Genomic DNA, 12,872 nt, shown 5'->3' with positions numbered 1-12,872 from the left:
TCAGGCCATTCATCTGACTTCTTACACCGATTCTACAGCAGCGCTATGATCCTTCACGTGATTCTTTAAATCCGGTGCAGAGGCCCACGTGGTTATGTCAGAAGTGATGCAGGTCATTGCGGTGGTGACGTAAGGACTCAAATGAGGGCAAAAGACAGCTGAGTATAATATATATTTTTATTTTTTAACCTCTTCCCTCTTATTATTATCTGTTATCTATCAATAGAGAAGCAATCTAGTTGACATGTGATCACGATCACCCGCTCACTCTGTCATTTGAGGCCAATCCTGACACACAACTGTCAGCAGTGGTGTAACGTGAAGCTCATGGACCCCATTGCACAAGCTCCAATGGAGCCCCTAATTATTGCAAGTCTTTAACAGTAATGGTCTTTTCATATAGGCCAAAGAGAATTTTTGGACCCCTAATGCTCCAGGGCCCTGGTGCGATTGCAACCCCTGCACCTATTATAGTGATACCCTGACTGTCAGCATTTGCCAATCTGCAGTCACAAAGCAGAAGCTCAGGCCCAAACACCCTCTTTACCCGTATATGAGTGCATTTTATAATGAGACGCAGTAGCCGTGCTTAATATTTACGTTTATTGCTTCAAATTATCCTGTTCACAAGATATATTCTATAAATTTATTGTATCACCCCAGAAGGGTGACAATTGAAAAAAAAACCCAAAACTTAAAATCAACAGAAGGAAAACTTAAAATCAACTTTTTTTTGGCCACCTGGAAATTAATGTTGTTGGGCATCCGCCCTAGAGAAAAAAACAGATAAAAGTCATTCATGAATATAGTGATGAAAGCATTTGGAGTCTAAGAGTATACTCCTACATTCTTATGTTATCAGACGTTATATTGTAGTGTTAATTGTATTTTGGTATTAAAGGGAACCTGACAGTATATATTTACATATAGTAGTACTAGAATGGCTCTACAGGTGCTTGTCCCCTGATAAAAATGACGCCTTTTTTGTGGAAATCCCATGTGCCAGTCATGAGAAATTAGGAGTAGACGCCATCTGCAAATCAGTCTAGTAGTGCAGCGGGGCGTGGCCATGCACTTGGAAGAAGCCGCCCACATGCGCTGCCACTCCCCCAGCCTGATTTGTATATGGTTTCTACACCTAATTTTTCATGACTTGGTGCATCGGATTTCCACACAAAAGGTATCATTTTTTATCGGGGGACGAGCACCTACACAGCCGTACCAGTACTATGATACGTAAACTGACATCTTCCAAAATTTGAATTCCACAGACTACTAGAATTGGGCCAGCAAATTTGATTTGGATAAAAAAAAAATAATAATACTCAACTCCCCACTTGACCCTCCACCACAACCTTCGCTCTGGTCCTCCAATTACTCCCTTCAGCCTATTTATTTTGGTGCACAATGTCCTCATGGTGCACCTTCACTCTCTACAATTGATTCGAGGGCTGACTAGTCCCCGCCGATGCCTATTGTTATGTTGTGACAATAAGACGTGTGTTGTGACACCAGAGGCCTATTCAACACTGGAGGTTGAAGTGTGGAAAATGCCAGAAGACGTCAAGAAAACAAGAGGACGGAGGGAGCTTTGAGGAGGTCCTGGCGGTAGCTGAGGCAGTGTTTTACTTTTTTTAATCCGCGGCATGCAACATTCATATATTCCTATCATGTCACTCACCCCCGGTGTATGCATCTCCACGCTGGTCAGCTTGACATCACCTTTTATTGCTAAAGTGCTGATTCGGTGGAGAGGAAGTCTATGATAATATTCCATAAAGTGACGTCCATTCACGGAAACCTGGAAGAAAAGCGTTTTATTATAAGATTGGAGGATATGAAATGGTCAGGAGAAGTGAGACTGAAATTGTCCAAACACCTCTGATAACTATTGCACAATCTCCTGCACCACCTCCATACCCATGTCTGGGGGCGTTTATCATGAAGTTATTTTCCTTAAAACCTAAAATATTTATTTTGAAATAAAGAAAAATAGCTTTTTCTAAACAGATTTTTGGTTCCTTTATGCCCCGGATTAGATCCTGCGTGAAATGCAGATGATTATATAAACCTACTTTATATTCACACTTTGTTACTAGGATCTGGATTTCAAAAAGTTGCCCCTTCTGAAAAGGCATCTCAGACTTGTGTTCTTCCGCTCCCCAATTCTCTTGTTCCTTTGTGTTGCAAACGACAAGTCCTTGATTAAGACGCGGATTGAAATGGAAGGCAACGTCATCGATTTCAGCACGACCACATTGGAAATTTACGGCAAACCTTAAGGAAGAAATAATATATACTGAGTACAAGGATGAAGAATTTCCGAACGCAGAACGTTCTTTCTTCTTAATAAAGAGTGGATGATAGATGACCATGGAAAGGTGTTTGAGCCCAAAACAGGATTATACTCAAAACTAAAGTGACGCACTGCCTTGTGAGATGCCGGGCCTAGTATCTGGGAGGATGGTTCAGTCACGGTGACTCCGATGGCTCTAACAATCCCTAGGTATAAAGGGGGGAGACGATGGATATATGAGACTGAGAGTTGTGTTGATGCCCCCAAGGTATGAGGCCGCTGACGACAGAAGCATACACCGGGGGTCCCGTGGGAACTTGAAAGATGAACTTTACTGAAGACTGGTAACAATTCTTATATTTTTATAATATAATAGTGATGAACGAGTATACTCGTTGCTCGGGTTTTCCAGAGCACGCTCGGGTGGTCTCTGAGTGTTTGTTAAGGTACCTTCACACTGAGCGACTTTGTAACGATAGCGATCCGTGACGTTGCAGCGTCCTGGCTAGTGATATCGTTGTATTTGACACGCAGCAGCGATCAGGATCCTGCTGTGACATCGCTGGTCGGAGCAGAAAGTCCAGAACTTTATTTCGTCGCTGGATCTCCCGCAGACATCGCTGAATCGGCGTGTGTGATGCCGATTCAGCGATGTCTTCACTCGTAACCAGGGTAAAAAGCGGGTTACTAAGCGCAGGGCTGCGCTTAGTAACCTGATGTTTACCCTGGTTACCAGTGTAAATGTAAAAAAAAAAAAAACACTACATACTTACATTCCGGTGTCTGTCGCGTCCCCCGGCGTTCTGCTTCCCTGCACTGACTGTCAGCGCCGGCTGGCCGTAAAGCAGAGCACAGCGGTGACGTCACCGCTCTGCTTTACGGCCGGCGCTTACACAGTGCAGGGAAGCAGAGCGCCAGGGGACGTGACAGACACCGGAATGTAAGTATGTAGTGTTTGGTTTTTTTTACATTTACACTGGTAACCAGGGTAAACATCGGGTTACTAAGCGCGGCCCTGCGCTTAGTAACCCAATGTTTACCCTGGTTACCAGGGGACTTCGGCATCGTTGGTCGCTGGAGAGCTGTCTGTGTGACAGCTCTCCAGCGACCTCACAGCGACGCTGCAGCGATCGGCATCGTTGTCTAGATTGCTGCAGCGTTGCTAAATGTGACGGTACCTTTAGTGTTCGGAGATTTAGTTTTTGTTGACACAGCTGAATGATGTGGGGGTTGCCAGGGAACCCCCACATGTACTTAGCCTGGCTAGTAGCTGTAAATCATTCAGCTGAGGCGATGAAAGCTAAATCTCCGAGCAGTTACAAATACTCGGAGACCACCCGAACAATGAGTATGCTCTCTCATCACTACAATATAACAGTCATGGGTAACCGATAAACTTTTTCTTACACATTGCGATGGTCAAAGCCTTTTCTCGGTCCCGGCCTTGGAAGGATGGTGGTAACTTTCCATTTGACTAACTGTGCTGCGTGAAGGGTGAGGATCGTAGTATCCAGGGAATCTGCATCCTTCTCTTGTCTCAGTACTCTCTTGGTGTACAAGCGGGGCACTCCGAATAGGGTGCTATTTGTAACATAGTAACATAGTAACATAGTTAGTAAGGCCGAAAAAAGACATTTGTCCATCCAGTTCAGCCTATATTCCATCATAATAAATACCCAGATCTACGTCCTTCTACAGAACCTAATAATTGTATGATACAATATTGTTCTGCTCCAGGAAGACATCCAGGCCTCTCTTGAACCCCTCGACTGAGTTCGCCATCACCACCTCCTCAGGCAAGCAATTCCAGATTCTCACTGCCCTAACAGTAAAGAATCCTCTTCTATGTTGGTGGAAAAACCTTCTCTCCTCCAGACGCAAAGAATGCCCCCTTGTGCCCGTCACCTTCCTTGGTATAAACAGATCCTCAGCGAGATATTTGTATTGTCCCCTTATATACTTATACATGGTTATTAGATCGCCCCTCAGTCGTCTTTTTTCTAGACTAAATAATCCTAATTTCGCTAATCTATCTGGGTATTGTAGTTCTCCCATCCCCTTTATTAATTTTGTTGCCCTCCTTTGTACTCTCTCTAGTTCCATTATATCCTTCCTGAGCACCGGTGCCCAAAACTGGACACAGTACTCCATGTGCGGTCTAACTAGGGATTTGTACAGAGGCAGTATAATGCTCTCATCATGTGTATCCAGACCTCTTTTAATGCACCCCATGATCCTGTTTGCCTTGGCAGCTGCTGCCTGGCACTGGCTGCTCCAGGTAAGTTTATCATTAACTAGGATCCCCAAGTCCTTCTCCCTGTCAGATTTACCCAGTGGTTTCCCGTTCAGTGTGTAATGGTGATATTGATTCCCTCTTCCCATGTGTATAACCTTACATTTATCATTGTTAAACCTCATCTGCCACCTTTCAGCCCAAGTTTCCAACTTATCCAGATCCATCTGTAGCAGAATACTATCTTCTCTTGTATTAACTGCTTTACATAGTTTTGTATCATCTGCAAATATCGATATTTTACTGTGTAAACCTTCTACCAGATCATTAATGAATATGTTGAAGAGAACAGGTCCCAATACTGACCCCTGCGGTACCCCACTGGTCACAGCGACCCAGTTAGAGACTATACCATTTATAACCACCCTCTGCTTTCTATCACTAAGCCAGTTACTAACCCATTTACACACATTTTCCCCCAGACCAAGCATTCTCATTTTGTGTACCAACCTCTTGTGCGGCACGGTATCAAACGCTTTGGAAAAATCGAGATATACCACGTCCAATGACTCACCGTGGTCCAGTCTATAGCTTACCTCTTCATAAAAACTGATTAGATTGGTTTGACAGGAGCGATTTCTCATAAACCCATGCTGATATGGAGTTAAACAGTTATTCTCATTGAGATAATCCAGAATAACATCCCTCAGAAACCCTTCAAATATTTTACCAACAATAGAGGTTAGACTTACTGGCCTATAATTTCCAGGTTCACTTTTAGAGCCCTTTTTGAATATTGGCACCACATTTGCTATGCGCCAGTCCTGCGGAACAGACCCTGTCGCTATAGAGTCACTAAAAATAAGAAATAATGGTTTATCTATTACATTACTTAGTTCTCTTAGTACTCGTGGGTGTATGCCATCCGGACCCGGAGATTTATCTATTTTAATCTTATTTAGCCGGTTTCGCACCTCTTCTTGGGTTAGATTGGTGACCCTTAATATAGGGTTTTCATTGTTTCTTGGGATTTCACCTAGCATTTCATTTTCCACCGTGAATACCGTGGAGAAGAAGGTGTTTAATATGTTAGCTTTTTCCTCGTCATCTACAACCATTCTTTCCTCACTATTTTTTAAGGGGCCTACATTTTCAGTTTTTATTCTTTTACTATTGATATAGTTGAAGAACAGTTTGGGATTAGTTTTACTCTCCTTAGCAATGTGCTTCTCTGTTTCCTTTTTGGCAGCTTTAATTAGTTTTTTAGATAAAGTATTTTTCTCCCTATAGTTTTTTAGAGCTTCAATGGTGCCATCCTGCTTTAGTAGTGCAAATGCTTTCTTTTTACTGTTAATTGCCTGTCTTACTTCTTTGTTTAGCCACATTGGGTTTTTCCTATTTCTAGTCCTTTTATTCCCACAAGGTATAAACCGCTTACACTGCCTATTTAGGATGTTCTTAAACATTTCCCATTTATTATCTGTATTCTCATTTCTGAGGATATTGTCCCAGTCTACCAGATTAAGGGCATCTCTAAGCTGTTCAAACTTTGCCTTCCTAAAGTTCAATGTTTTTGTGACTCCCTGACAAGTCCCCCTAGTGAAAGACAGGTGAAACTGCACAATATTGTGGTCGCTATTTCCTAAATGCCCAACCACCTGCAGATTTGTTATTCTGTCAGGTCTATTAGATAGTATTAGGTCTAAAAGTGCTGCTCCTCTGGTTGGATTCTGCACCAATTGTGAAAGATAATTTTTCTTGGTTATTAGCAGAAACCTGTTGCCTTTATGGGTTTCACAGGTTTCTGTTTCCCAGTTAATATCCGGGTAGTTAAAGTCCCCCATAACCAGGACCTCATTATGGGTTGCAGCTTCATCTATCTGCTTTAGAAGTAGACTTTCCATGCTTTCTGTTATATTTGGGGGTTTGTAACAGACCCCAATGAGAATTTTGTTACCATTTTTCCCTCCATGAATTTCAACCCATATGGACTCGACATCCTCATTCCCTTCGCTAATATCCTCCCTTAAAGTGGACTTTAGACAAGACTTTACATAGAGACAAACCCCTCCTCCTCTCCGATTTTTACGATCCTTTCTAAACAGACTGTAACCCTGTAAGTTAACTGCCCAGTCATAGCTTTCATCTAACCATGTCTCGGTTATTCCCACTATGTCAAAGTTACCTGTAGATATTTCTGCTTCTAGTTCTTCCATCTTGTTTGTCAGGCTTCTGGCGTTTGCGAGCATGCAGTTTAGAGGATTTTGTTTTGTTCCAATCTCCTCACTGTGGATTGTTTTAGAAATGTTCTTACCTCCCTTCTGAGTATGTTTTCCTGGGTCGTCTTTGTTCGAGTCTAATGTTTTTCTTCCCGTCCCCTCTTCTTCTAGTTTAACGCCCTCCTGATGAGTGTAGCGAGTCTTCTGGCGAATGTGTGTTTCCCAGGTTTGTTGAGGTGTAGTCCGTCTCTGGCGAGGAGTCCATCATACCAGTAATTCACACCGTGGTCCAGGAATCCAAATCCTTGTTGTCTGCACCATCGTCTTAGCCAGTTGTTTGCATCAAGGATCCTGTTCCATCTCCTGGTGCCATGCCCGTCTACTGGAAGGATAGAAGAAAAAACTACCTGTGCATCCAGTTCCTTTACTTTCTTCCCCAACTCTTCAAAGTCCTTGCAGATTGTCGGTAGGTCCTTCCTTGCCGTGTCATTGGTGCCAACATGTATCAGAAGAAATGGGTGGACGTCCTTGGAGCTGAAGAGCTTTGGTATCCTATCGGTCACATCCTTGATCATCGCACCTGGAAGGCAGCATACTTCTCTTGCAGTTATGTCCGGTCTGCAGATGGCTGCTTCGGTGCCTCTCAGTAGTGAGTCTCCCACCACCACCACTCTTCGTTGCTTCTTGGCTGTACTTTTTGCTGTCACTTGTTGCTGTGTGCCCTTTTCTTTTTTGCTTGCTGGTATTGCTTCATTCTTAGGTGTGCCATCTTCATCCTCTACAAAGATTTGATATCGGTTCTTCAGTTGTGTGGTTGGTGATTTCTCCATGGTCTTCTTGCTTCTTTTGGTCACATGCTTCCACTCATCTGCTTTTGGAGGTTCTCTGACACTTTTTGCACCTTCTGTGACCAGTAGAGATGCTTCTGTTCTGTCTAGAAAGTCTTCATTCTCTTTGATGAGTTTCAAAGTTGCTATTCTTTCTTCCAGACCCCGCACCTTTTCTTCTAAAAGGGCCACTAGTCTACACTTCTGACAGGTGAAATTGGATTCTTCTTCTGGTCGATCTGTGAACATGTAGCACATGCTGCAGCTCACCATGTAGGTTGTCACATCTGCCATGTTGCTCCTAGATCCTGCTGACTTGCTGTGTGTTTTCCTTCTTGTGTAATCTACTCAGCCAAGCTCTCTTGCAATAATGTCCTACAGGCAAAAATTCGCGCGCCGTACGGCGCGCGGTTTGGTGATGCTTTCGAAGCAGCTGGTCCCGGCTGTACCCAACGATCTTCTAGCTTAGGGAGACTTCGCTTCTCCCAGAAGGCACCTGGAATATGCAAATTAGCCTCCTGAAGCTTGAATCCCTGGTTTGGTGATGCTTTCGAAGCAGCTGGTCCCGGCTGTACCCAACGATCTTCTAGCTTAGGGAGACTTCGCTTCTCCCAGAAGGCACCTGGAATATGCAAATTAGCCTCCTGAAGCTTGAATCCCTGGTTTGGTGATGCTTTCGAAGCAGCTGGTCCCGGCTGTACCCAACGATCTTCTAGCTTAGGGAGACTTCGCTTCTCCCAGAAGGCACCTGGAATATGCAAATTAGCCTCCTGAAGCTTGAATCCCTGGTTTGGTGATGCTTTCGAAGCAGCTGGTCCCGGCTGTACCCAACGATCTTCTAGCTTAGGGAGACTTCGCTTCTCCCAGAAGGCACCTGGAATATGCAAATTAGCCTCCTGAAGCTTGAATCCCTGGTTTGGTGATGCTTTCGAAGCAGCTGGTCCCGGCTGTACCCAACGATCTTCTAGCTTAGGGAGACTTCGCTTCTCCCAGAAGGCACCTGGAATATGCAAATTAGCCTCCTGAAGCTTGAATCCCTGGTTTGGTGATGCTTTCGAAGCAGCTGGTCCCGGCTGTACCCAACGATCTTCTAGCTTAGGGAGACTTCGCTTCTCCCAGAAGGCACCTGGAATATGCAAATTAGCCTCCTGAAGCTTGAATCCCTGGTTTGGTGATGCTTTCGAAGCAGCTGGTCCCGGCTGTACCCAACGATCTTCTAGCTTAGGGAGACTTCGCTTCTCCCAGAAGGCACCTGGAATATGCAAATTAGCCTCCTGAAGCTTGTACTCTCCGCTTGTCCCAATCCAGGAGCCCCAATTTTCTACCTCCTCTCCTCACCAAAACCGCTCCGTAAAGCGACCTTTTTCATCCCGCACGCACCGCCTCCAACTGACACTTATTTTCAAATCAGAAACAAAAGTTGCAATGCCAAACTAAGGCAGAAGAGGGCAGCATAGTACTACAAGTTGCAATACCAAAACAAGGCAGGAGAGGGCAGCATAGTATTAAATAATTTACCTCCTCCCAAGGCAAGACAGGGAGCTGGTGTCACAAGTATAATCATGTAAGGAATAGAGAACACACTTACCATATGACATATAACATACATTAGTAATGTTTTTTTCTGGTCACTAAAAAAGGAATAAGAATTTTCCTTAAGGATTTGGGAAAAGAAGAGCGCTGTCTACGTGTAATAGTCTAGGATCGGGGAAAAGAAGAGCATTAAGAAAGGAAAGGAAAGGAATGCAGAAATGATCTCTACTTCTTGCTCCATTTACTTCCGGCTTTGGCGCTAAGCAAAAAAAAGTGCCGCTGTTGCAAAAAAAAAAAGTTTGTGTGAAATCATCCTTGTTCAATATCTGCTGGTTTATTATAATCGAAACTACCGTACCTAAGGATGAGCACATCTGCCAGAGTTAAAATTCAACAGAATCACTAGAATTTTGCCTCTATATTCAATTTGCATCAATCGAACGTGCATGAATATGTTCTGAGATCTCTCTCCAGACCTAAGAGCATAGAAACACATAAAATAAAAATATATACGTAGCCGGCCCTTACCTGTTGCATTGAGTAGCCGCACTACACAATGGTATTTGTTGGCATTTTTGATGATGCTATGATGATGCACGTTTTGACGTTACCCGAGGACTAGTTTCTATTTCTCAAACAATATCATGATGGTGAGTCTTCCTGCGTCAACATAATAATGGGAGCCCAGGACTGAGCTGAAGATGTAACTGAAGACCGGACCGAAGAAGACAATCGGACTGGAGCAGAACTGCGAGGTAAGGCAGCTGAGAGCTGGACGCAGTAACATTCTTTTAATTTTTTTTATTTATTTCTTCATGGCCCCATATGATCCATCAAAAAAGTGATTAGCTGGGAGCCATCATGTTGGATTCGTCCCTTCCCACCCCCAAAAAAATTGCAAAAATCTTGGATTCTAGAAAATTAGTAAATCTATATTCATAATTGTATCATCAATGCAATATAATAAATCAATTACACACATGTCAGCTGATGGTAGGACAGAGCCACGGACAGTAACCACGGAGCCATCAATGACGCCACGGAGAAAATCGGTGCTGAATGGAACAGACTGGAAAATAAAGATCATAAATGTAAAAAAAAAATCTAATAGAACCATGTAAAGCAAAAAATAAGCAAGTGCGCAGTAAGCAAGTTTGCAGAAGTTCTTAAAAGTAAACAAAGGTCGGTATTTTTTTTATCTACCTTTGTGAAAATGTTTTGGAAGTCAAGAAGACAAATATTGGACAGTTTTGAAGTTTCCTGTTCATGTTCCCACATAGTATACTTGGTAGCTTTTATTCTACAGGTGAGTTATGGGTATGGTGATACCATATTGATTTACTGTTTTGTTTTTTATGGGGTTTTTTTTATTTGGTTTTCTTACTTATGAAATACAGATGCGACACGAGCCATGTTTTTATCAATACTATTTTGCCGAGGACCACTCGGTCCAAGAAAATAATAGGACATGTGAATGGCCCCATAACATACCATGGGTTCGAGTGCTATCCGTAAAAAACACACATAGCACTCGTATGTGAAAATTGGAGGTCTGAATGAGCTCTTAGATTTAACCCCTTAGCGACCGCCGATACGCCTTTTAACGGCGGCCGCTAAGGGTACTTAAACCACAGCGCCGTTAATTAACGGCGCTGTGGAAAAAGTAAATAGCGCCCCCCAGAGTCAGATTTTCTCTGCGGTCTCGGCTGCCGGGGGTAGCCGAGACCCCAGAGAACATGATTTGGGGTTTTTTTTTACCGACCCCGCATTTGCGATCGCCGGTAATTAACCGTTTACCAGCGATCGCAAAAAAAAAAAAACGCGATCTCTTTTTAATTTCTCTGTCCTCCGATGTGATCGCACATCAGAGGACAGAGAAAATAGGTCCCAGGTGGCCCCCCAATACTCACCTATCTCCCCTGGTGCTCCTCGTGGCTCCCGGTGGGTGCCGCCATCTTCAAAATGGCGGGCGCATGCGCAGTGCGCCGGCCGGCCGGCACCGGGTGAGTCTTTGGGGTCTCGGCTGCCGGGGGTAGCCGAGACCCCAAAGAACATGATCGGGGTCGGTTTTACCGACCCCTGTTTTGCAATCGCCGGTAATTAACTGTTTACCGGCGACCGCAAAAAAAAAAATCAAAGTGTAATTCTCTGTCCTCTGATGTGATTGCACATCAGAGGACAGAGAAATAGGGGGATTCGGGGACCCTATTATACTTACCGGTGTCCCTGGATCCTCCTGCTGCTCCTCCTGGCTGCCGGGGAAAAGAAAATGGCGGGCGCATGTGCAGTGCGCCCGCCATCTATCGCCATCTGCCGGCCGACAGGAGAAGAGCAGTTGGGGCTAAAATTAGGGTTAGGGTTAGGGCTAGGGTTAGGGTTAGGGTTAGGGCTAGGGCTAGGGTTAGGGCTAGGGTTAGGGTTAGGGTTAGGGCTAGGGTTAGGGCAAGGGTTAGGGCTAGGGTTAGGGCTAGGGTTAGGGCTAGGGTTAGGGTTAGGGCTAGGGTTAGGGTTGGGTTAGGGTTAGGGTTGGGGCTAAATTTAGGGTTAGGGTTGAGGCTAAATTCAGGGTTAGGGTTCTTTCACACTTACGTCGGTACGGAGCCGTCGCAATGCGTCGGCCCGACATACCGACGCACGTTGTGAAAATTGTGCACAACGTGGGCAGCGGATGTAGTTTTTCAACACATCCGCTGCCCAATCTATGTCCTGGGGAGGAGGGGGCGGAGTTACGGCCACGCATGCGCGGTCAGAAATGGCGGACGCGACGTACAAAAAAAGTTACATTGAACGTTTTTTGTGCCGACGCTCCACCAAAACACAACTGATCCAGTGCACGACGGACGCGACGTGTGGCCATCCGTCACGATCCGTTGGTAATACAAGTCTATGGGCAAAAAAACGCATCCTGCGGGCACATGTGGAGGATCCGTTTTTTGTCCAAAACGACTGATTGCGACAGATGCCAAACGACGCAAGTGTGAAAGTAGCCTTAGGGCTAGGGTTAGGGTTGGGGCTAAAGTTAGGGTTAGATTTGGGGTTAGGGTTTGGATTAGAGTTGGTATTATGGTTAGGGTTGGCATTAGGGTTACGCTTGGGATTAGGGTTAGGTTTGGGATTAGGGTTAAGGTTAGGGTTGTGATTAGGGGTGTATTGGGATTAGGGTTAGGTTTGAGGTTAGGGTTGAGATTAGGATTAGGGGTGTGTTGGATTTAGGGTTTTGATTAGGGTTATGGTTAGGGTTGACATTAGGGTTGTTTTGGGGTAAGGGTTGTGATTATCGTTAAGATTAGTGATTAGGATTATGGATCGGGTTGGGATTAGGGTTAGGGGTGTGTTGGGGTTAGGGTTGGAGCTAGAATTGGGGGGTTTCCACTGTTTAGTTGCATCAGGGGGTCTCCAAACACGACAGCCAATTTTGCGCTCAAAAAGTCAAATGGTGCTCCCTCCCTTCTAAGCTCTGCCGTGCGCCCAAACAGTGGGTTACCCCCACATATGGGGCATCAGCGTACTCGGGATGAATTGGACAACAACTTTTGGGGTCCAATTTCTCCTGTTACCCTTGTGAAAATAAAAACTTGGGGGCTACAAAATCTTTTTTGTGGAAAAAAAAATATTTTTTTATTTTCACGACTCTGCATTCTAAACTTCTGTGAAGCACTTGGACATTCAAAGTTCTCACCACACATCTAGATAAGTTCCTTGGGGGGTCTAGTTTCCAAAATGGTGTCACTTGTGGGGGGTTTCCACTGTTTAGGCACACCAGG

At 44.5% G+C, this 12,872-nt stretch overlaps 1 protein-coding gene across 5 annotated transcripts in view; it reads right to left on the bottom strand.

Moving 5' to 3' along the window:
- Positions 1-584: 584 nt before the first annotated feature.
- LOC138667835 (galectin-8-like) overlaps positions 585-12,872 on the bottom strand; it is a 29,141-nt gene continuing 16,853 nt past the window's right edge. For 2 of the 5 annotated variants that reach the window (XM_069755923.1, XM_069755922.1), the window contains 4 exons: positions 10,089-10,177; positions 2,076-2,277; positions 1,682-1,801; positions 592-770 (listed from right to left, as the gene is read on the bottom strand). In XM_069755923.1, coding sequence (XP_069612024.1) covers positions 723-770; positions 1,682-1,801; positions 2,076-2,277; positions 10,089-10,177 — 459 coding nt within the window. In that variant the 3' untranslated portion in view covers positions 592-722. Of the gene's footprint in view, positions 771-1,681; positions 1,802-2,075; positions 2,278-3,703; positions 3,878-10,088; positions 10,178-12,872 lie in introns of all 5 variants that reach the window. The other 3 variants (XM_069755920.1, XM_069755921.1, XM_069755924.1) reach the window with 3 other exon arrangements.

The sequence above is a fragment of the Ranitomeya imitator genome, chromosome 2, assembly GCF_032444005.1.
Source record: "Ranitomeya imitator isolate aRanImi1 chromosome 2, aRanImi1.pri, whole genome shotgun sequence".
Classification (NCBI taxonomy): Eukaryota; Metazoa; Chordata; class Amphibia; order Anura; family Dendrobatidae; genus Ranitomeya; species Ranitomeya imitator.
This window is presented reverse-complemented; position numbering and strand designations above follow the sequence as displayed.